The sequence below is a fragment of the Hemicordylus capensis genome, chromosome 14, assembly GCF_027244095.1.
Source record: "Hemicordylus capensis ecotype Gifberg chromosome 14, rHemCap1.1.pri, whole genome shotgun sequence".
NCBI classification, from domain to species: Eukaryota; Metazoa; Chordata; class Lepidosauria; order Squamata; family Cordylidae; genus Hemicordylus; species Hemicordylus capensis.
In genome coordinates, this window is record NC_069670.1 from 7,441,645 (window position 1) to 7,465,783 (window position 24,139).

At 52.4% G+C, this 24,139-nt stretch overlaps 1 protein-coding gene across 2 annotated transcripts; it reads left to right on the forward strand.

Moving 5' to 3' along the window:
* Positions 1-67: 67 nt before the first annotated feature.
* On the forward strand, positions 68-18,732 carry ANKRD34A (ankyrin repeat domain 34A). 2 transcript variants are annotated; one of them, XM_053278750.1, is made up of 3 exons: positions 68-124; positions 3,527-4,237; positions 13,171-18,732. In XM_053278750.1, exon 3 carries the CDS (start codon positions 13,252-13,254, stop codon positions 14,806-14,808), a length of 1,557 nt encoding a protein of 518 aa, XP_053134725.1. In that variant the 5' UTR covers positions 68-124; positions 3,527-4,237; positions 13,171-13,251; the 3' UTR covers positions 14,809-18,732. The 2 variants fall into 2 exon arrangements, with proteins under 2 accessions (XP_053134725.1, XP_053134726.1); XM_053278751.1 differs by lacking the exons at positions 68-124; positions 3,527-4,237 and adding an exon at positions 10,398-10,599.
* Positions 18,733-24,139: the final 5,407 nt, after the last annotated feature.

Here is a 24,139-nt window from a genome sequence, read left to right on the forward strand (position 1 = left end):
CCTCCCGCGGCGCAGCCAATAAGGAGGCGGGGAGGGGCGGAGGGGTGTGGCTCGAGGCGCCCAGCTGGCTGAGCCGACCTGGCTGACTGATATCTGCAAGTCTGCATATCCCTGCCTTGCGAAGGTGTGTTGTGTGATCATTACGTGTTTATCCTACTCTTCCTCCAAAGGACGCAGGGCAGCCTGGTGGGTGGGCGTCCTCACAACAACCCTGTAAGGTGGGCCAGGCTGAAAAAAGAGGCAGTGAGTTTCCTGGCCACGTGGGGATTGGAGCTGAAGATAGCAGGGGGCTAGCCTGGGACACCTTGCAAAGAGAATAGGGTAAAGCCCTTGGGGACGACTTGGGGGGGGGGAAGGCAACTTTTATTTATAAAAGCCTTTTATTTATAAAATATAGGTTGCACAGCTTTAGATCTAAATCTAGCCCCTAGAGTTATAAAAGTAGCCCTATACAGCTTTGCTGCCTCTCCATTTTTAAATAGTATGTTGTTTATTTGCTGTGATTTGTTGTTGTGAGCCACCAACACTCTGACCACACCACCGCACTGGCTCTCAGCGAGGGATTCGAGAAAGAGGAAAGACACACAGTGTGGCCCTGGCCACAGGGTTCAGATGCAGGGGGCGGGGCTGAGGGGCTGTGGAACCCGGGCCGCCTCCGGCCTCCCTCTTCTCCTGGGCCAAGGCAGCTCAAAAGTGTTTCGGTGCCTCGAATCAGAGGTGCTGAAAACACGCTTCGTGCACATCCCTACTGAACACAGGAAGCTGCCTTAAACTGAGTCAGACTCTTGGTCCATCTAGCTCAGTATTGTCTGCACTGACTGGCAGCAGCCCTCCCTGGTTTCAGAGGGGAAAGAGTCTTTCCCAGGCCTACTTGGAGATGCTGCCAGGGGTTGAACTGGAACCTTCTGCATGCAAAGCCACGCTCTGCTGTGGAGCCACAGCCTGCAAATAACCATAACCAGCCCCACACATCTTATGGGGAGCATGAAGTCAGGCTTCTTATTTTAGCAGTCCCCACAACCCCCGTGATGAAGAACCTTTACTATTTCTGATGCAAACCTCGCCTGGTTCTCTTCCCCTCCTGAATTCTCTCCGTTGTGCTAAGGTGATTCATCCCTCCCTCCCTCTGCTTCAGAGAGGCCTTAAATTTCTGCAGACATAAAAATAAACTATTTTCTCAGAATTATATTAATAGCTGAGCCGCGAGCAGGTGGGTTGATTCGACTGGGAGACAGACTGGAAAGATCTTGAGACTGGATTATCTTGGATATCTCTTCTCCATCACTCTGGGATACCTGGGTGCCTAGCTGGGAAGTTGCCATGGCAACAGATGCAGGAGGAGATGGAAATACATGGTGGGGGGGGGAGAAAGAGGTGGACCTACTCTCTTCAGCATAGCTCAGGAAATCCACTAGTCGGCTTGTCTGTGGCGAGTGAAAAATGATGCCTGACGAGCGAAAAACAATGTTGATGAGTAATGTACCGACATTGCTTGATTATTTTTAATTTTATTTACCAAATTTGTACACCGCCCCAAACTTTCGTCTCTGGGCGGTTTATAATAACATTGTAAAGAGTAAAAAAATGTTGTCTGACTGGTAAATAGAGCCAACGTTTCTTGGCCTCCGCTCATCAGCGCAGACTTCTAGTGCAGAGATTTTAAAAAACAAAACACCATAAGGGATGAAGAAAATTTAAGTATCAAAATTAGAAAAGATGTCGTGAGCAACATCCAGAGTTGTGACCAAGACCCATTGAAATGAATAGGTCCTATGATACTCATGACTAGCTTGTCTCATTGATTTCAAGGGCTTCGTCATGACTGACTAGCCCAGAAGTTAGGTCTCTTGGTCTCCACAGACTGGCTGAAAGAAAGTTGTGGTTTCTTTCCCCACCCTAGTCCCTTCCCACACTTCTAGCCCTTTTTTGAACTGAAAGACTGGGTTGAACATTTGCAGGTGCCTTTTACTGAGTCAGACCTCTGCTGCACTTAACTCAGCATTGCCAGCACTGACCGGCAGCAGCTCTCCAAGGTTTCAACAAAGTGTCCCTCAAGCCCTTCTGAGAGATGCTGCCAGGGCCTGAACCTGCGGCCTTCTGCATGCAAATCGGGGACCATTGAGCTACGGACGCCCCTGGTGAACATATGAAACTGTTTCAAGCAGAGTCTGGCCGTTAGTCCATCTAGCTCAGCATTGTCGGCACTGACTGGTAGCAGCACTCCCGGATATCCGACAGGCGTGTTTCCCAGGCCTGCTCCGAGATGATGTCCGGGATTGAACCTGAGACCCAGCTGCTCTCCAGCGCTGTATATGTGGGGTGAATATGTTTTCATATTCATAATCTTCAGCTTGGCGTTTAGGGGCCGTTCTCAAGTACTCAGTGCCTTTCACCTGCATAAATTCACTAACCCTTACAGGGATGTCTGAAGGCAGGTCGGTATTATTGTCCCATTTTGCAGATGGGGAAACTGAGGCTGAAACAGAATGGCTGGCTTTGAGCAACCAAGCAAGTAGCAGGAAGAGGCAAGATCTGAACAGGGTTGTAAATTATATTGTGGTTGCTGTTCTACAATATAACTGAACAGCAATCACAATGAATGCAGCACCATCAATGGCATTTTACAGGGGGTGGGCGGTGGGGTGGGGGGGATACAAGCAACCTTCCAGATCCAAAGGGTGGAGAGTTGGTTTTGTGGTAGCAAGCATGAATTGTCCCCTTTGCTAAGCAGGATCTGCCTTGGTTTACATTTGGACGGGAGGCTACATGTGTGAGCGCTGCAAGATATTCTCCTTAGGGGAAGGGGGCCGTTGCTTTGCACACGGAAGGTCCCAGTTCAATCCCTGGCAGCATCTCCAGGTAGGGCAGGAAAGACTCCTGCCTGAAAGCTTGGAGAGCTGCTGCCAGCCAGTGTAGACAATACTGACCAAGTTGGACTAGTGGTAAGACTCAGTAGACAGCAGCTTCCTATGTCTCTATGTCCCTGCCTGACGGACTCTAAATGTTGAGTGTCTGAGAAACTAAAGGAGGAGGGAAAGGGGTGAATGTTTGCAAAAATATGCTTCTTTGGACTTAGGTTTTATTGATTTCATCTGATATACACCCTGCTTTGCCCCCCTGCATTCAAAGCTTGGTTACCACGGTTTTTCAAATGCAGCTCTGCCTGTCCCCCAAAGGGCTCACCATGCATGTAATTAAGAAGAAATAATTAAGGCTGCTGCCCATATCAGCTGACTCGGGAGCAAGTTCTGTTGACATCGGGGTGTGGGTGGGCAGGAGGGAGCCTTCCTTTGGAGGAAGCATGCAGGAGATCGGGTCTGGGACAATTTGAACAGGGTTATAAATTATAACGAAGGCTGCGTGAAATTTTACAGGTGTGATTGATATATTTGAGTGTCTCTGTTTGAGTTGTGGGTGTTGGCTTGTTTTGAGGTCTTATTTTATTTCAAATAATCAGAATCCATAATAATAATAATAATAATAATAATAATAATAAAATAATTATTAATAAATTATTCATTATTAGTCCCACAGCCAACATAAAATGTAGCATGACCATGAGGCAAGAAAGAAGCCAGAAGAGCTGTCTGCTGCAGAATTAACCACACAGCCGGGTGAAGGCTGTAGAGAGACAACAATAATGTGCAAAATCCTTGGAAGAAAAGGCCACAGAATCGCTGCAGAAAGCAGGGCGTGGGGAGAACTGGCTTGGGAAGTCTGAACAGGATCCCTAAGCACTGGGAGTCTGGCGGGGGGGGGGAGGAAAAGGGGGCACCTCCTCTCCCCACACCCCCAATGTTGTAGGCTGGTGCAGTAGATTTTGCTGAGAACTCTTCCTCGCGTTTGGTGGGGCTAAAAATAGAAAAGTGGAAGATACCAAGATCGGTGATGATGGTGAACTAGAGAGAGAATGTGGAGGGAGGGAGAGAGAGAGAGAGAGAGAGAGAGCACACACCATCTGAAGAGAAGCCTGTTTTCTTGCTCTGCGTGATTGGTCCGGGCTCTGCCGGCTGGGCTTCTTTTCTGGAAGGTCCCTGAAGTGGCAGAGCATGTGAGGATGCCACCGCACAGAAATCACACTGTGCAAGACACGTGTTGGGTGCGCAGAGGAGACGGCTGGGCAGGCGAGATCGCCAGAGCCGCGCTCAGTCGGTGCCGGAGCCCAGCAGCATGCAGCTGGCACGGCGTCAGCCCCCGCCAAAGGGACCAGCAGAGCGGCGCTGGGAGCCCCAGCCAGGTAGGCGCTGCGCTCCGGCACACGCACGGGCTGCTCTTTGTGGGGTGGGAGGGTGCCAGGGGTCCCTCGGGCCCATGGAGTGGGCAGCAAACTTGGACCGGCTCCGTTTTGAAAGAAGGAACCTAGAAAGGGGAGCTTTGATACACCGTGGGTGTCCCCCCCCCCCCGCTGGAGCAATTGTGTGTCTGTGCGAGGGAAAAGAATGGACACCGAGACACTCGAGGGGACCACAATTGTACAGCCCTGGGGTTGAAAGTGTTACAGAGCCAGAAGGAATCTCTTTGCGGAATCGGAAGAAAGGTTCCCTTGGAATATCATTTCTGGCAGCATCAAGGAAACCAAGCCCCTTTCCCCCACCCTCATGCTTGGTCGCCTCTCAGGTTTTTAACAAATACCAGCATCCTGAAAACAAGAAGAAAAACCCCTTTGGTCCTGTTGGGTTTTCCACCGCACTCCAAATCCGGCAGGGCCACCCTTAAACTAACTCTCCGTGTGCCCCGATCTCTTGATTCAGGGCTGCACACCTGCCTTCACCTCTGTTCTCCTTTCCCTGTCCAGATGGGGGGGGCGTTAATTCTGGTGCTTCAGATCCCGCCATGCATCCCTGCCCTGTTCCTTCTTGAGCCAACCCCACCACACCTGTTTGGGGGAGACAAAAATACAGTCCACATCTCGCTTCTTTAACCGTCTCCCTCCCATCTCCTCGCTTCCGAAAATGGCCCCAAATGCATTTTCTTGGGGCTTTTGGCTTCCTTTCGGAGGGTTATGTAAGCAGAGCAGGAGTAACCCCCCTCTCCTTGAAGCACTGCTGCTAATCTAAACAGTTGTCTCTTCTCTCCACGTCCACAAATACCCAGCAAGGAAAGGCCTCGGTTCCCAGATGGAGACAAACCTTGGAAGAACACAACTTGAAAACCATGTCTTATGACTGCTCGCCCTTTTGGGGAACCTTCATCTCCAGCAGCTCTGCAAATAATTCCTACTGACTTTCCCCAGATAGATCACCACCACCCCCAAACTGAGGGGATGCAAGCTAAGATAATTTGCTGTTGTTGCTTCAGTTCTTTCTGTCTTCACAGCACAGAAAACCAGCCCCTTCCTTTCCCCTGCTTCATGGGGGAAAAAATCTGCTTTTGTGTCCTTTTGAAAAATGGCGAGGAGGAGAGGTTTGCTTTTTCGGTGGCTTTCCCTGCCAAGCCGAGAGGTTTTGTTTTTTTAAGTGCCCAGAATAAAATGGGTTTTTAAAATACTTCCAGGTCCCTGTAGGAAGCAGGCAGGACTGTATGCTGCGGACGGATAAAAGCCAAAGGATCCAAGAACAGATTGCTGTTAATTTAGAGCCACGCTTGTTGAGAATACATTATGCAGCCTGGTGGGTATGCCGAGATGTAACTGCACGGCCTATTACCTACCCCCCACCCCAGCGTGACATATGGATTTTGTTGGCATTTGATTTATGTTTTATTGGAGTGCCCCTCGAGGGATTGAGGTCAGGGGAAAGGATGGTCTGGGGCAGGAAGAACCACAAGGATGGGAAGCTAATTCCTCATTCATGGTACATTCACTCTCGGCGATGGAAATGCACCAGGTAGTCCCTCTGTCCCTGTGAAACAGCTTGATTTCAGCCTTGAGTAACTCTGTCTTCTTAGGTGCAAACTGGGTAGGAAGCTGCCACTTACTGAGTCCAGCCATTGGTCCATCAAGCTCAGTGTTGTCTGCTCTGACTGGAAGCAGCTCTCCAGGGCGGCAGGCCGGAATTTTCCAGTGATGCTGGAGATTGAACCTGGGTCCTTCTGCATGGTAAACAGGTGCCCCACAACTGAGCAGCAGCCCCGTCCTGTTCCTGGTTTCAGTGCTAGGGCTTTTGTATTAGAAATCAGGAGGACGTCTTAAATTCAGAGTCCTGCCCATTTTGAGTCAATGAAGGTATAACCTGTATTTAACCTCTGCTTTTTAAGGAGAGGTCATCTTAAATTCAGAGTTGTCTGCAATTTGGGTCAATGCGTACATGAAGTTAGGACTTCTGTGCATGCACAGAGTTCATTCTCCTTGCCACTGAATAATGGTGTCAGGCTGTAGCTCAGTGGCAGAGCAACTGCGTTACATGCAGAAGGTCCCAGCTTCACTCCCTGGCAACATCTCCAGGTAGGGCCGGGAGAGATTCCTGCCTGAAACCTTGGAGAAGCCGCTGCCAGTCAGTGTAGACAGTTCTGAGCTAGATGGACCAAGGGTGTGACTCAGTACAAAGCAGCTTCCTTTGTTCCTAAGTAGATCTGGGATCAGGCCATGCCCTGTGGAAAGGAAAACAAAGAGGGCTGGGTGTACCTTGAACATAGGAAGCTGCCATATACTGAGTCAGACCCTTGGTCCACCTAGCTCAGGATTGTCTACCCAGACTGGCAGCGGCTTCTCCAAGGTTGCAGGCAGGAATCTCTCTCAGGCCTATCTTGGAGATGCTGCCAGGGAGGGAACTTGAAACCTTCTGCTCTTCCCAGAGCGGCTTCATCCCTTAAGAAGGGGAATCTCTTCCAGTGCTCACACATCAAGTCTCCCATTCATATGCAACAAGGGCAGACCCTGCTTAGCTACGGGGACAAGTCATGCTTGCTGCCACAAGACCAGCTCTGTTCTCTACCTGATCAACGTCCCCTGTTGAGGGAACCAGGACTGTGTGCCAGGGAAAGCAGGATTCTGCCAGCTACAGGAATTCGGGGATGGGGTGTGTGTGTGTGTTTTCCAGCAGGTAACCCCAGACCCAGACGGCGCGGAGGGAGGAGGAAGCAGATGGCTGAGCAGAGCCAGGGGAGACGCTGCAAATGGCAAAACTGTTCTGGAGGTGGTGGGCAGCTGGTCCTCCCCACCGCCTGTGCGGTCCAGGAAGGACCCGGGAGGCAAGATGCTCCCGCTGATTCCCTGGACTAAACCTCCTCGTGAGTAATGGCCTGCTGGCAAGCCGAGTCAAGGCCTACTCAAGAGCAAGGCAATGGGCCAAGTGTGGCTGGAGGAGGGCCCCGCTCCAGTTTGGGGCTGGGCCTCAGGGGGAGCTTCCTGACAGCGGTGTGGCAGTGGAACTCCCGCCCTCATGCAGTGGCAAGCTCTGTTTCGCCACTGCCGGTCTGGGAGTTTTCAGACAGAGGCCAGATGGCTCCATGTCCGGGAGGCTGTAGCCGATTCTTGCTATGGGGACCCTAGGAAGCTGCCTTGTACTGAGTCAGACCCTTGGACCCTCGAGCTGAGTATTGTCTACACAGACTGGCAGCAGCTCTTCCAAGGTTGCAGGCAGGAATCTCTCTCAGCCTGATCTTGGAGATGCTGCCAGGGAGGGAACTGGGAACCTTCTGCTCTTCCCAGAGTGGCTCCATCCCTTCAGGGGAATACCTGTATAGGACCAACAAACGGAAGTACTTTTTCACACAATGTACAATCAACTTGTGGAATTCTCTGCCACAAGATGTGTGGTGACAGCCAACAACCTGGATGGCTTTAAGAAGGGTTTGGATCACTTCATGGAGGGAGAGGTCTATCAACGGCTACTAGTCAGAGGGCTAGAGGCTACCTCCAGCCTCCAAGGCAGGATGTCTCTGAGTAGCGGTTGCAGGAGAGAGGGCCTGCCCTCAACTCCTGCCTGCGGCTTCCAGCGGCATCTGGTGGGCCACTGTGCGAAACAGGATGCTGGACTAGATGGGCCTCCTTGGGGGCCTGATCCAGCAGGTCTGTTCTCATGTAAATGGACCAAGGGTCTGACTCAGTATATGGCAACTTCCTATGTTCCTAACAGCCACCTAATGGCACAGTGGAGAAGTAACTTGCCTAGGGAGCAAGTGGTTGCTGGTTCGAATCCCTGCTGGTATGTTCCCCAGACTCTGCGAAACACCTACATCAGGCAGCAGCGATACAGGAAGGTGCTGAAAGCCATCATCTCAGACTGCGCGGGAGATGGCAATGGCAAACCCTTCCTGTATTCTACCAGAGACAACCACAGGACTCGGTGGTTGCCAGGAGTCCGCACCAACCGGATGGAATGACTTACCTTTAACAGCCACTGGAGGGATGCTGTGCTGGGGATGGATAGGGCCAGTTGCTCTCCCCCTGCTAAATAAAGAAAATCGGCACTTTAGAAAGGAGCCTCTTTGCTCAGTTAGCAGGGGTAGCAAACCTACCCCTTATTAACCTACCTTATTATTATGCAGATGGAGCAAATTTGAATGTCTTTACTTGCTCCTCCTTCTTAATCAGGGGGTCGCGAGCTGTGATAGGCAGTAAGCCAAGCCAATTTTCCAGCATCTCACAGGTGAACATTAGGGCCGCTCAGTTTCATGAGATGACCCTTGGTTCTCCTGTGCTGAGGGAAGGAGGAAATTTTCTTTCTGCCCACTCTCTCTCTCTCTCCATGCATGATTTTATACACCTCAGTCATGTCTCCCGGTAGTTGCTTCTTCCCAAACTCAAAAGCCCAGATGTCTCCCTTCTGTTTCTTTTTAGATTGTGAGTCCCTTTATGATGGAGAACCATCTTCTGCTTCTCTTTCCTCCTGCTGGGAAAACACTTCTTCTTCTTCTTCTTTTTTGGGTTGAGAAATGGGCTCCACATATTTTTCATAATAATATCCCTGCTCCGCATGGGCCTCTGAAACAGGGTGTGATAGTGAATGGAATAGAACCGTTTTCCTCTTTCTTTTTTCTGCTTATTTCCCCCAACAAAGTGGAAGAAACCCTGCAATGCATTTGATAAAAGGCTCCCCCCCAAAGACAAAACTGGAGACAGTCCTTGAGCAGGGAGTGCTGAACAGGGCTTTTAAAATGTGCGTACAGAGACAAAATGGGCCATTCTAAAGGGGAAATGATATAATTCCAAAAGTCAAGCCGTAAAGTTGTCTTATGTTCCCTGTAACAGGGATTCCCAGAAGTTGTTGACTACAACTCCCATCATCCCCAGCTGCAGTGGCCTTTGGTTGGGGATTATGGGAGTCGTAGTCAACAACATCTGGGGATCCCTGTCATAGGGAACACTGCTGAGAACCATAGCCCGATTCAGACCTTATGCGGTATGACATCTGTAAACTTGTACACAATCAACCAACCGACTTTATTACGGTCAAAGACCAGCATAGACTTGTACACATGTTTGTGTGAATGACTGTACCTGAGTTCATTTAAAAAGTAGACCTGGATAGAGGCCCCTCAAATGCAAGGTACAGACAGGAAGTGGACTTCTGGACCTGCATTCAGCATAACGTGTGAAAGGCTGTCCCTGTGGACAGATCTGTAGTGGTGTGCACTGAACACTCATATGAGGGTCGAACATAATGTGTGAATGGGCCTCATGAGAAAAGACAAATGGGTCTTCCAGGCTCCTCTAGAAACGAGCCTCCCCCAAGAAGCATCACACGCTTCTGCCATCGTGCTGTTAGACCTCAGTTCTGAGGATTTTCTCCCACTCTGTGTAGGTTTCTCAGTGATTTGAAATGTGATCTTGGGCAACAACGTCTGTGTGCACAGACCAGCAAAATGCACTGGTGTGTGTTGTGTTGTGTTGTGTGCAAATTACCCTCGCCTACCATTTTGCAGTTCTGAAATTTCCTTGAAAAGGGTCCTGAGGAGGAGAGCTGACCTTGCGGTAGCAAGCATGAGTTGCCCCCTTTGCTAAGCAGGGAACACCTTGGTTTGCATTTGGATGGGAGACCATGTGTGTGAGCACTGTCAGATCTTCCCCTTAGGGGGTGAGTCCGCAGCTCAGTGGAAGAGCCCCTGCCTGCTTGCATGCAGAAGGCCCCAGGTTCGCTCCCTGGCAGCATCTCCAGGTAGGGCTGAGACTACACTCCTGCCTGAAACCTTGAAGAGCTGCTGCCAGTCAGTGTAGACAAGACTGAGCTAGATGGACCGAGGGTCTGACTCAGTAGGAGAGAGCTTCCTATGATCCTGTCAGACCAAAGGGGCCCATCTAGTCCAGCATCCTGTTTCCCACAGTGGCCCACCAGATGCCTCTGGGCAGCCCCCAAGCAGGAGATACAGGCGACCCCCACCCCCCCACCCCACCCCAACATCGCTCCTCTGCATCCTGCCTCTGAACTTGGAGATAGCGCAGAGCCATGAAGGCTAGTAGGCAGTGGGCATCGGCGGGTGGGTCCCCTATGGGATTTCACTCCCCGGTCTCATTACTTGGGCCATGGAGCAGAAACCCTTTCCGAGGCGGCGTTCCCCTGCAGGCTTCCAAGTCCCGGGGCGCGGCCTCGGAGGATTGGCCTGCCAGCCATCGTTCATCCGTCACGCCCACTTAGCCCCGGCCGGTCGTCCGAGACGGGATTGATGAGCCCCAGCGTGGATCGGCCCGGCCATCCAGGAATCGCCTCCTCCCAAGCCGAGGTGGTTTCTCCTTTCTCTGTGTGTGTGTTTCCCCCCCCCACGCAGTGCAGATGCATTCTAAAGCAAACCGAGGCGGACACCACCCACCCACCCACCCACCCACTTGCAAAAGACGGTTCCAGAACAAGGCTTCATCGTTCAGGAGCTGAGCCCGCAAATGCAGGCCATCGGTGACACCTCAGGGGACGAGTGGTCCTAGGGATTTGGGGAGGCCTTTATCCCCCTCTAGAGATGGACCGCGAGGGAAGAGCAGGGTTGCACTTACAGCTTCCTCTGTGCCCCCCCTTCTTTATCCCTACCCGCCCCTGACACACACACACACACACACAAAGGATTAGGGTAAAATTGCAGTCATTCTTGCACAGAGGAAAAGGTTAGGGGGACAATGAGCAAACTGTTGTACTCTCTCCACACGCTAATCTCTGGAGGGCATTTCTGCAATTTTCATCTCCATTCCTCTGACAACATCAGTACAATATTATTGTGCAGGGGTTTCCGAGCGGTGCTCCCCCAGATGTTGCTGAACTACAACTCCCATCACCCCCAGCTCCAATTTACCGTATTTGCCCAAATACGATGCTGAATTTACGATGCCTCCCCCTTTAAAACCAGAGGTTAAATAGAGGTGATACCCTGGTTCGCCCAAAAAGGACTCTGAATTTAAGACGACCCCCTGATTTCTAACGTCAAAGAACCTGGAAGAAACACAGTCTCCTTGGATTCCGCTGGAAACAGCATTGTGGCCGGGGGGGGGGACGGCAGCTATAGGTCAGCAACATCTGGAGTCTCACAGGTTGGGAACTCCTGTTAGAGTAGCCTTGTGTTGGTTGGTTTTTAATTAAACTTTTAAAAACTCTTCCACATTTGGCCACTGCAGGCTTGATGGTCAGGACCATAAAAGCATGATAATAAGATGTCTTGCCATGCGATCATGTCGAGGGGTGCAGCAGACGCATTTTTCACACAGTGAAAAATCACGAGCATCTGCCCCCCCCATAGTATTGACCACCCCAGTTGGCGCATGTATGAAAAAGCGAAAGGTCCTCTTCTGTTGGTCCTCTGCAGGAGCGGAGTTCATCTCTGCCTGGTCTGCAGGACACCGGGAAAGACACCCGCCTGCAACCTTGGAGAGCTGCCGCCAGTCAGTGTAGACAATCCTGATTTAGATGGACCGAGAGTCTGACACTGCAGGCAGCGGCTTCCTACATTCCTATGAGCTGAACAAGATAACTCACAAGGTTCCTTCGCCTCAGTGGCCCTGTGCATCGTTTCTTGGGGATGGGCTCCGTGCTAGAGCATCTGCTTTGCACACAGAAGGCCCTGGGTTCAACTCCTGGCAGCCTCTTCGGGTACGGGTGCCGGGAGAGAATCCTGCCTACAACCTTGGGAGAGTTGCTGCTGCCAGTCAGCGCAAACAATACTAAAGCACGGAAGGCCGTTGCCAGTCAGTGTAGACAATCCTGAATTAGACGGACCAAGGGTCTGACTCAGTAGAAGGCAGCGTGCCATGTTTCTATCGCCCCAAAATAGGTTTATTGGGAGGTGGGGGCCTCAGGAGAAGGGGTCCTAGTCCTTGTTCTTCCTGGTGTGAGTTTCCTGGACAGCTTGTGTGAGGACATCTGCTCAAGGAACAGAGCCGCCCTCCTCCGGCGTGCGGAGGAAACTGACCTTTCGGAGCCTCCCCCCGCTCCAAAATGGGAAGCCAATTTCTCACATCTGAATTAATTACCCTTTTCCGTTCTGGCTCCCGCAGAAGGAGAGATGAGTCAAAGCCGCCGGTTTTGGACGCAGCGCCCCGAGGGCCCTGCCAAGCGCGCCCGCCGCCTCTTGAGCGGCATGTGGCCGGGCGCTCTGCCTGCCAGCCTGGGGGGGGGGGCGGCTGGGCCGTGGTGGGGGCCGCGGGGCTGGCCTCGGCCTCCTGCTCCGCTCAGGACGGGGAGTCGGGCCGGGCCGCTGCGTTCTGTTCCGGGGGCCTCTGGAGAAGGCAAGGAGAGGCAGGACGGCTGGGCAGGCGAGGGGCTGTGGAACGAGGCCAGGCTGAGAATCCTCCCTGCGAGGTGTGAGTGCCGGTTGCCCGGCAGCGCCGAGGCACACGAGAAGCTGCCTTCTGCCGAGTCAGACCCTGGGCCCATCTCGCTCCAGATTGTCTGCACCGACTGGCAGCGGCGGCTTCTCCAGGGTTCCGGACTGGCATCTTTCCCAGCCCTACCCAGAGATGCTGCCAGGGAGGGAACGTGGAACCTTCTGCCCGCGAGCAGGCAGGCAGGCACTCTTCCCAGACCGGCCCCGTCTCTTCAGGGGAATATCTCACGGTGCTCACAGGCAGTCTCCCGTTCAAAAGCAAACCAAGGCAGCCCCTGCTTAGCAAAGGGGACGAGTCGCGGCTGCTACCGCAAGGCCAACTCTCTTCCCCCGAGGTCCCGGGCTATGCCACCAGGATCCCATGGACGGCAGAATTCACCACCCGTGTCCAGACGACCCGATCTCCTGTTTGGGAAATGCAGCCCTGCAGTCTCATTGTGGCTTCATGCAACCCTTTCTTTCTTTCTCTCTCTCTCTCTCCCATTCCAGGCCTCTGAGATGCCCGGCTCCCTCCCCGCCGCCCGTGTGTGACGCTGCTGCCGCCCCCCACCGCCCCCCCCCGGTGCCACCATGGTCCACACGGAAGGCAACGCCCTGCTGAAAGCCGTCTGGCAGGGCAAATTCCGCCTCACCCGCCTGCTGCTGGAGGGCGGGGCCTACATCAACGAGGGCAACACCCTGGGGGAGACGCCCCTCATTGCCGCCTGCGTGGCCCCTTACGAGGACCCCCAGAACAAGCCCCGGATGGTGCGGTACCTCCTGGAGAACGGGGCCGACCCCAACATCCCCGACAAGATGGGGAAGTCTGCCCTGATGCACGCCTGCGCCGACGGGGCCGGGGCCGAGGTGGCCGCCGTCTTGCTCGCCCACGGTGCCGACCCCAGCGCCAAGGACTACTCGGGGGCCTCGGCCTTGGTGTACGCCATCAACAAGGGGGACCGGGCCACCCTGCAGGTCCTGCTGGACGCCTGCAAGGCCAAGGGGAAGGAGGTCATCATCATCACCACGGACCGGTCCCCCTCGGGGACCAAGAAGACCAAGCAGTACCTCAACTCGCCGCCCTCGCCCGGCATCGAGGAGAAGCCGCCGCCCGCCCTGTGCATGTCGCCTTCGGACATCGAGGTGAGGACCTCCCAGTCGCCGGGAGGCAGCAGCGAGAAGGAAGAGGAGCGGGACGTCTTCAACTTCACCCTGGCCACGCGGCTCAGCTGCGCCCCGCTCTCGCACGCCATGGGGAAGGGCGCCGAAGAGAAGAACCCCGCCCTCCCACCCAAAGGCCGGCCCAAGCCGCTGAAGAGGCTGAACTCCGAGCCCTGGGGCCTGGTGGCGCCCTCAAGCATGGCCGCCGCGCATCAGGACAAGGCCCGGACCCCAGAGGAGAGGGTGGCGGCGGAGCTGAATGGGCTGAGCCTCGCCAAGAGGCCCCCGTTGTCACGGAGACACAGCATGGAGGGCCAGGAGCCCTCCTGCCTCAAGATGGCGGCCTCCCACCAGCTGTTGGGGGAAGACCCCTCTGGCCTGGAAGCGGCCTGGGCCGAGAAAGTCTCCTTCAGCCAGCTCCACCAGCCTCTTTCCCGGCACAACACCGCTCCCGAAACCCAGGAGAGCGCCCCGGGCCCCGTCCCGCGGGGCTTGGCCCACCACAAGCTCAACTGCCTCGAACATTATGACTCCGACTCCCTCTGCCCGGACTCCATCCCCGGCTCGCCCGATTCCGGCCGCATTTCTGTGGAGAGGAGGAAGTATAACGCCTCCCCCTTGACCCTGCCGGTCAGTTCGTCCCGGGAGAGTTTGGAAAGCATCCCCAGTGCTGTCTCGCCCATCACGATACGACGCAGAGGGCCCGGCATCCTCGAGAGAAGGGGCTCCGGGACGTTGCTCCTGGACCACATCGCCCACAGCCGCCCCGGCTTCCTGCCCCCTCTCCACTTCAACCCCCACCCTCCCCTCCGCGACATCCGGCCCAACGGCAACCCCTCCCCAGCCCACAAGGGGCTCATCCCCATGGCCCCCCCTTCGCCCAAGGCAAAGAGGCTGCTAAGGAGGCACTCCATGCAGACAGAGCAGATGAAGCAGCTGGTCAGTTTCCAGAGCCAGATTGCCCAAGGGGACTCCATGGCCAGCTAAGAAGGGCCAGGCCACCCAAAGGGGAGCGGCGGCCTTTGCGTCTTTCCCACATCGGGGTCTGGAGCGCCTTCAGCAACACAGTTCCTGCTCCACTTGCTGGCCTCCAGGCCCAATCCTGTCTTCGTAGCTGGGTTTCCGCGTCTTCCTCCCTTCTCTCTTCCTTGGTGTTCCATGTCGTACGCCACCATATTTATAATCCAAGCTGAGCTTGACTCCCGCAAATTGGCACCGGAGCCAACACCACAAGACCGGGGCGGAGGAAATGGATCTTGAAAGTGAAGTTGTGCACGGGACGAGGAGAGGTGTGCCGTGATTCAGAAGATGTCGTCCGTGGCTGCCACTTCTAAAGAATTCAGACGGCATTGACTAAATCATTTGGACAGGAAGGATTGGGCAGGGTCTTGGCATCTTTGGTTGACCCAACCATCTGGGTCATGGGAAACATTTGGTGTCCATTGCTTCCCACCACAACCACCAGCCTAGACAGACAAGTCCTGGGAAGTGAAGAGGGTGGTGAATGCCCAGGAAAAACATGACGATGACGGAGAGTCTTGTGGTTTCAGGGTTCAACTGGAGAAGCCCCAAACACAACGGAACGAACTTTACAATTCAACCCGAAAGGTGAATTCACGTCCGGGAATCTTGTGGGTTGGTGCTTTCTTCAAGGGTCCCGTCCTCAACCACGAGGGACCCAGGTGTGGCAAAGAGACAACCTCCAGCGCCTTCTCTGGCTTCAGTCCCCACCACGTTTCTTCGTATGGATTTTATCAAGGGGGGGGCACTTGCTTTGCGGGGAGCTAGGACTCCTGGGTTGGGTGCCCAGTTCAGGGAAGGGAGTGTCCATCTGTTTGCACATCGGCAGTTTTTAGGGCTAGAGAGCTGGGAAACTGCCTTTCTTTGGTTGTGTGCCTCTCTGGGCTGGGGGCTTAAGGGGTAACTGGGAGGTGTCGCTTTGAAGGGCTAGGCTCTCTGTTGATGGATTGGAGCCCGCTGGGTTGACTTCCAAGGGCAGGCGTGGGTCCCGAATCAGGGCAGAATTCCTTTCGTCTACAGGAGATGTCTCAAACCAAACTGAAGTCTGTGGGCAGGCTCCCCCAATCAAGAAGAGGGCGGCTTAGTGGACCATCTCCGTCAGTGCTCCCATGTCACGAGAACCCAGACCTGTTCGCCAGTCCTGGATGCGTGCTGCCAACACCCGACATTTTACCAGGATCAACCAGCCAAGTCCAGATCTGTGCTTAGCTATCCTGGTTAAATGTCGCTCGGTCCGTTGTGGCATGGATCTGCGGTTGGCGGAGAATCCCGAGTTCTCACGACGCATGGCTATGCTGGCTGGGATTTTCTGGGAAGCTCTTTTTTGATTGTGAGAAGGCACCCAGCCTCAGGGTCCAAGGGGCCCTCGGGACTTGAGTTCTGTGGAGGTGCTGAGGGAGCATTTCCCAAATCTTTGCTTGGGACATTTGTCCCCACCCCCACCCCTGGATTAAAAGGGGGGATAATCTTTTGTGAATAAGGAGATATATGTATTTTCTCGATCCACTCCTGGGACGGTGGGTTGACATCCTCCTTGCTCTGTGTGGGATTGCCTTCTGGGTGCCTTCGGGGTCCCCTGCCCTCCCATTTAACCTGTCTGTCAGGGTGGAGAATCGGCACCCTGATATCTGGGCAATGCTGATATTTCTGAGATGTCCCCCAAACCTCCGCACTGGGTAACCTTGGGGTCCTTCTTCCCTCCCCTGGAATGAGGCTGGTGCCCCTATATGGGGAGATTGGAGTGCGGGGGGGGGGTCCTTCTCCACGGGACTCCCTCCCTCTGAGGCACAGAGTCACATCCAAGGTGGGGGCTTCATTTTCCAAGACAGACAGCCCATCTCTCTGTGCAGCTGCTTTGCACATCTACTGGGCCAGTGGCGAATTCCCAGCCACCTCTGGAAACTCCGTTCCTTCGGGGCGGGAAGAAAAGCCACCCCGCCATCCATGTTGGAAGTGGTTTAAATCGCCAGTTTAAATGAAACTGGTTGAAAGGTCTAGTGCCGATGTGGGGAGCGAGTGGGGGCATTTGCGTTGTCCTGATTTGGGAGCCGTGAACCCCGGGGTCTCCCCTCCCCTGCTTCCGCGTGCCTCAGTTTCTTCCAAGCGGGACGCCTTCTACTGACCTGTGTCTGTACCTGAACTTTGATATCGAGGTATATCCTCCGGAGTGCTGCTGTCTGAATGTATTTCCTGCTGGTACCTGCAATTAGTAGCCCAGGCAAAGCAATAGAACTTGGAACAACACTTGAAACCCAATCCCCCCTTTCTCCACCTGCAGCCTCCCCCGGGCCCTGTCCAGGGGGCTGAAAAGGCTCCTTTGCTGAGCCACGGGGCGCCTGTGAAGGCCATCTCCGAGGCTTCAGGCCAGCATCAGGCATATACACGCAGTCCTCTTTCAGGGTGGCGTGGGCAGCGTTTTTGTGCACAGATGATGCTCCTGGAAGTTAGGCATACGGCCACACAGTCTTCTGGGCTGCTGAGCTGTTTTGATGGTTTCCCGTTACCATCCCGCCCTCTATAGGGGGGGAAAAAATAGTTTGGTCAGATCAATATTATTATTGTTTGACATGATGCAGGAGATTGCTCAGAGCAGCTCGGCTGAAATGCCTAATTGGTCCTTTTAATTTCAATGGGACTACTTTGAGTAGTTTTCTTCATCCCGTCAGCCATTATTATTAAGAGTATTTGTATACCACTTTTCACACACACACACATTATGCATTATTAATAATAATAATAATAATAATTTTACATTTATATCCCGCTCTTCCTCCAAGGAGCCCAGAGTACATGGTACATGGTTTATCCTCACAACAACCCTGTGAGGTAGGTGAGGCTGAGAGATTCATGGCTGGCCCAGAGTCACCCAGTGAGTTTCATGGCTGAATGGGGATTTGAACTCGGAGCTCCCCGGTCCTAGGCCACTACACTCTAACCACTACACACACAGAGAGTTCTCAATGCAGTCCACATACCCCAAAGCCCTCCCTTTCCCCTTCACCCTCTGTTGCCCTGTGGATCCCTGTCCCCAGATTTTCCAGGCCCGTCATTTTCCTCATCTAGCTGCAGCCTCCTTACCAGCCTTCCACAGCTCCTCCCACCTCAAGGCCTGACCTCTCACTTTCCTCACGGAAGCTGCACAGTTTGTCAGCATTCTATGGCTGTCCAGTAGCCTGTTCAGCCACTGCTTGGGCCTGAGAGACACTTTAAGGAGGAGATGAGAAACGGATGAGAAATGGCCGGGGACCTTCATCTGAATTGGCTGGCCAGAAAATCCTATTTCTAGAGTCTTCTCTCCCTTGTTTATTTCCGCCTTCATCTACTGCTGACCATTAGCTCAGAATGTTTGTGAACATGTCATGACATCAGAACATCTTCAGCCAATCGTGGCTGGGCGAGGGGAGCCTAGGATTTGCAGGCAACAATCAGGTTTTAGCCTAGTTAAAATTTCATTTCAGGTATACGAATTACCTTAATAATTATAAGCTGCCAATTTTAGACCAAAAATGTGGGTTCTGGGGAGAGGAGAGCATCAAATAATCAACTACAATGTATTTTCTGCTGTGAATTCCCGCAGCTGACAGCAGGATTATTCCAGCCCTCCTCTTCTGACCCAATAATGCCCTGTCCATACAAGCCTCTGACAGACACCTCTACGGATGTGCTTCCCTTACAGCAAGACACACAACTTTTTAGAATTTAACTGGGTTTCTTTTGCACTTTGTCTTTCTCTTCCAATCGTGGTACAAGCACAATGTCGCCCCCTGTGGCCAAACGCACAATTGGTCGGGCGGTGGTTATGGCCGCCTTAGAGCTTTTCTGTGGTATGTCCTGTATGGACCAATAGATATAGATAGATATAAAATTATATATACAGAATACGACACAAAAGGACTGGTGTATTTCTATAAGAGTGTGTGTGTGTGTGTGTGTGTGTGTGTGTGTGTGTGTGTGTGTGTGTGAAGGTAAAGTGTGCCGTCAAGTCGATTTTGACTCCTGGCGCCCACAGAGCCCTGTGGTTTTCTTTTGGTAGAATACAGGACGGGTTGACCATTGCCTCCTCCCGCACAGTATGAGATGATGCCTTTCAGCATCTTCCTATATGGCTGCTGCCTGACATAGTACCATCGGGGATTCAAACTGGCAACCTTCTGCTTGTTAGTCAAGCATTTCCCTGCTGTGCCATACTCATCCCTTAAATGAAGCTGTGTTTTATTATTGTTTCCCATTCTGTTATGGGGGAGTTTTATTTTTCCTTTTTTTCACCTCCAGGCTGAGTTTTTGTTTATTTCTTAATTTACAGACCAGTCACTGAACAGTCTGTCTCGTGCGAGCGCTGACCTCTCTTTCTCAGGAGATTGTCCAGCTGAGGCTGGGCAGGCATCTTTCAGGGATGGTCTAAATGGCCTCCAGGTTACCTTCCAGTTCTAACATTCAATTATTCTAAATTAGGAGGAGGCAGATTCAGATCCCCCAGAATCCTAACCCTCACCTAATCTCCTGGAGGTTAGGAGGCATTTCCTGGCTGGAAGAGTTGTTGGACAGTGGAACAGTCTGCCTCATGAAATGATGGGCTCTCCTTCCATGGAAGCTTTGAAATGGAGGCTGGGCAGGCATCCAACAGGGCTGCTGGAGCAGATTCTTGCACTGCATGGCCATGGTGGGCTCTCCTTTGCTGAAGGGTTTCAAATGAAGCCTGGGTGGCCACCTGTCAGGGACGATGAAGCAGTTTCCTGCATTGAGCTGGGGATGGACTATAAGGCCTCCAAGGGTCCCATCCAACTCTCGCATTCTAAGATTCTATGATAAGCCACAGAGCAATACTGGTATTAGCTCTGGAGTCCCAGACGTCGGTTGCCTTCCCTGGCGTCTCAATCTGGCAGCAACCACAGCAAAGGACCAAAATACAGATCTCAGGGTTCCTTGAGTCAAAAGCCAGGACCATTAAAATTAAAGAGCTGGTCTTGTGGCAGCAAGCATGAATCGTCCCCTTTGCTAAGCAGGGTCTTCCCTGGTTTGCATTTGAATGGGCACCGTAAGAAATTCCCCTTCATGGCTGGGGCCACTCTGGGAAGAGCACCTACCTGCTTGCATGCAGAAGGTTCCCAGTTCCCTCCCTGGCAGCATCTCCAAGATAGGGCTGAGAGAGACTCCTGCCTGCAGCCTGGGAGAAGCTGCTGCCAGTCTGTGATGGGACTCAGGGTGGATATAGGATTAAGGATTTATTCCGAACTCATGCTCAGCTCAGGAATCTGTTTTCTGTCCCAGAATGGAGCCTACCAGCACCATCCACTACAGTTTTTCCTCCTGGCTTTCTAACTTCAGCAGCCTGTGTTAAGAAAAGAACAGTTTTTTGGTGTTTTGATTTCACTTATTTTTGCTGTGGGAGTCAGAAACCCTAGAGATCTGTTTCAGATCACCCAGAGATCTACCATTTGCCCAACGCTCAAATGTCACAAAGGTAGCACAATCCCTTGACTGGGGGGGGGGGGGGCGGGAAAGCTAGAACGTTGCAAAGTAGTGTGCCAGCTTTCTGGTTCAACAGCACTCTTCTTTGGGCTGGGTATTCCAAAGCAGCAGAGGGCAGAGAAAAAGCTGTTTCTGGGAATGGCAATCCAAAGGCTGCAGTTTCTGCCCGGCTGGAGACCTGGGGGTGTTATGCCGGCATAATTAGAGGGTGCCACAAGCAAAAGAGATCTCGGGTTACTCCGCCAGGGATTGCTGGGATGGAGAAGGTGGCAGTTTTTTCTCTGGAAATGTGAACAGTCCCCGCTGGGGATAATTGGTGCACACACAGCTTGCATGAAAGACAGAGAAGGAAAATAGAAATGTCCCCCCTCCGCATTAGAGCAAAGCTGCAATTTGAGGTGGTTCACTAATTAAAAGAGAGTCCACAGAAGTTATATTTGGTCGCCCTGTTACCCCCATAGGTGAAAGTCCATCCTAAAAAGTCACACACACCCCAGTTCTACAGTACCCTTCCCAGACATTTTGGATTCTCCAGAGCAGACGAACACTACAGGCATACAGGACTATTAAGGGGGAAATTCCAAAAGTTATTATGCTGATAAGAACAGGGACTCCACTTACTACTGTTCAACCAAAACATTATTTATTATTTTTATTTATTTATTTATTTATTTGACATATTTTTATACCGCCCATGACACAAGTTCTCTGGGCGGTTTACAAGACAATAAAAGCAACCAATAAAAGGTTAAAACACTTCAACAATTGAAATTAAAAAGTTAAAACTATTAAAACACAATTAAAACAGTATCTAATTAAAAGCCTGGGTGAACAAATGCGTCTTGACTGCCCTTTTAAAAGCTGTAAGAGATAGGGAGGCTCTTATTTCAGCAGGAAGTGTGTTCCAAAGCTTCGGGGCAACAATGGAAAAGCCTGAGTAGCCACCCGAGGAGCCGGTGGCAACTGCAGACGAACCATATAAAGCCGTCATGGTTTTTAAAATGTGTTTCTACATTTATATCACTCTCTTCCTCTGCAAAGCTGAGAGTGATGTATGTGGTTATGTTTACCATCACAACAACCTTGTGAGGTAGGCTAGGCTGAGAGAGAAGGGACTGTCAAATTATGGTTTTGTAAAATAACTTTACATCTAATCTCTTTTCCTGGTCTTGTTCTTTAAGGGCATGCCCTGAGCTCTTGCCTGTGGGCTTCTCGGAGGCATCTGGTGGGCCACTGTGTGAAACAGGATGCTGGACTAGATGGGCCTCCTTGGGCCTGATCCAGCAGCAGGGCTGTCCTTATGACTATCAGGTTGTGAACCTGTTATTGTTGGGCAAGGGGCGCATGTACTTTGTACATGCTCAGGGACAGACAGGGTTAAGCCCAAATACCCTTTTTCTCACACTGCAAATACAAATACGAATACGATGAATATTTATATACCTCTTTCCAACAAAAAGTTCCCAATGTGATTTACATAGATATAAACCTATAAATATGATGGCTCCCTGCCCCCAAAGGACTCACAGTCTAAAAAAGAAACATAAGAGAGATGCCAGCAACAGCCACTGGAGGGTTGCTGTGCTGGGGATGGAGAGGGCCAGTTGCTCTCCCACGCTCGATAAAGAAAACCACCACTTTAAAAAGCTGCCTCTTTGCTCATTTAGCAGGGGTTAACATTAAGCCCCAGGAGAGTAAATGTGGAGTACTGGTTATTCCTAGCTTGTTGTCCTAGCTAAGGGTCCCCAGCCTGAGGTCTCCAGATGCTGCTGGACTACAACTCTCATCAGCCCCTGTCAACTGTTGGACTACAACTCCCATCATCCCCCCCAGCCGCCGCAACGGCCTTGTTCTTGGTTTGTTCTGCAGGATTTCGCTGGGTGTCCCATCCCAATGGGACGAGTTGGAAAGAGCTTCCAGTTGGAAATCAGCTTGCGAACCCGCCGGCTTGCTGAAGCAGATACGACGGGTGTCAATAAATCCGGGGGAACGGAATGTGATATTTGAACAGCTGCTGTGAACAGGCTGCCGCTTCAGTGCGGAAATGCAAATGGGAGCGTTGAGAAGCAAAGCTGGTAGATAGACAGCCCGGGGAGGGGAAGAAGAGGCGGAAGGAGAGGTTGAGCCCAAGAAAGGAATCTTGTTTTCTGAAAACACCTTGGGATTCTGTGGGGCACCGTATCCCGACAGCATGAGAGAACGCACACCCGCTACACTGGGTTCCGTAAACGTATGAGCAGGGTGCCTCTGAGCATATGCAGAGTGCCCCTTAAAACAAGGTTCATTTGGGGGGAGAAAACTGACCCTAAACAAGGGCTCTGTAACTATAGGAATGCAGGCAGCTCCCATCTGCTGAGTCCGACCTTTGGTCCATCTAGCTCAGAATTGTCTGCACAGACTGGCAGCAACTTCTCCAGGGTTGCAGGCAGGGGTCTCTCCCAGCCCTGCTTGGAGATGCTGCCAGGGAGGGAACCTGGGACCTCCTGCATGTAAGGCAGATGCTCTACTTCTAAGCTGCAGCCCCATCCCTAGCTGTATCCTATGAGCATGTACAAAGTGTCTTTCCTTCATGGAGCTCACCACACACTGCTTGGAGCAGCTTCTTACGATCCTTGCCAATGAGGCTGCTAAGCTGCATTGCGGACGGAGTTGTGGGCTTGAGGCTGAGAGGGTGTCGCCCTTTCCACACACCCTGCTCAACGCAAGTGCAGTCAGTGGACAGCAATACAAATCTGTACCCACGTCCAGTTATCCACCATGTCAGGCTCAATGGACTTTAAAGGAGTCCATTTCCAATCTGTATCCCACATTCAGGGGAGTCTGTTCCCAGGCTCACTTTTTAAAATGAATGCAGGCGCAGTCATCCAGTGGTTCGAGAGCTGCACTAGGACTGGGGAGACCCGAGTTCAAATCCTCATTCAGCCATAAAACTTACAGGGTGACTCTGGGCCTGTCGCTTCTCTCTTTGACCTAGCTCCCCTCACAGGGTCGTTGTGAGGACACGCATAACCTGGTAGACTGCGCCTCGGAGGAAGAGTAGGCTATAAGTGGAAACATAAATAAAATAATATGTGTGCACCGATACCATCATGTCTGAATAGGATTTTCGGCTTGGCAGTTAGCTGGCCTTGTGGGAGCAAGCATGAATTGTCCCCTTGGCTAAGCAGGATCCACCCTGGTTTGCATTTGAATGGGAGACTACAGGTGTGAGCACTGGAAGATATTTCCCTCAGGGGATAATGGGGCTGCTCTGGGAAGAGCATCTAGGTTCCCTCCCTGGCAGCATCTCCAAGATCAGGCTGAGAGAGACTCCTGCCCGCAACCTTGGAGAAGCCGCTGCCAGTCTGGGTAGACAATCCTGAGCGAGGTGGACCAAGGGTCGGACTCGGTATTTGGCAGCTTCCGATGTTCTTATGACGGCCTGGTCTTTGGTTTACCCTCCTCCCCTTTACACCCCCAGCTCTTTCCACGGGAACTCCAGTCAACTGTGGGAAAAGTGTATTTCTCAAGTTCCTGGCTTACCCGGATTTATTCCCCCTCCCCGCCAAGGACCTTGCCACTGTGAAACCAGCATGCTTTTGTCTGGGAAGGATCTGCTGACATCTGGTCCCCAGTGGGGAAAGATGGATGATGCTGAGAAATAGGCCCCTTCTGGCTTTCCCGGCCATCTGTGGGGTGTCTGGATTAGGGGAGGAAAGAAAGAAAGAAAGACAGAAAGGAGGCACCTTTAAATAGAATTGGAAAGGGGGGAGGGCATGAGGAGGAGGAGGGTGGCGGTAACGGCGGCACGGTTTCTGCAGTGACCTCCAAGAGATCTGCAGCACTTCAC

Coding starts and splice junctions, on each gene's coding strand:
- ANKRD34A (XM_053278750.1), top strand. CDS start 13,252: ATGGTCCACACGGAAGGCAACGCCCTGCTGAAAGCCGTCTGGCAGGGC.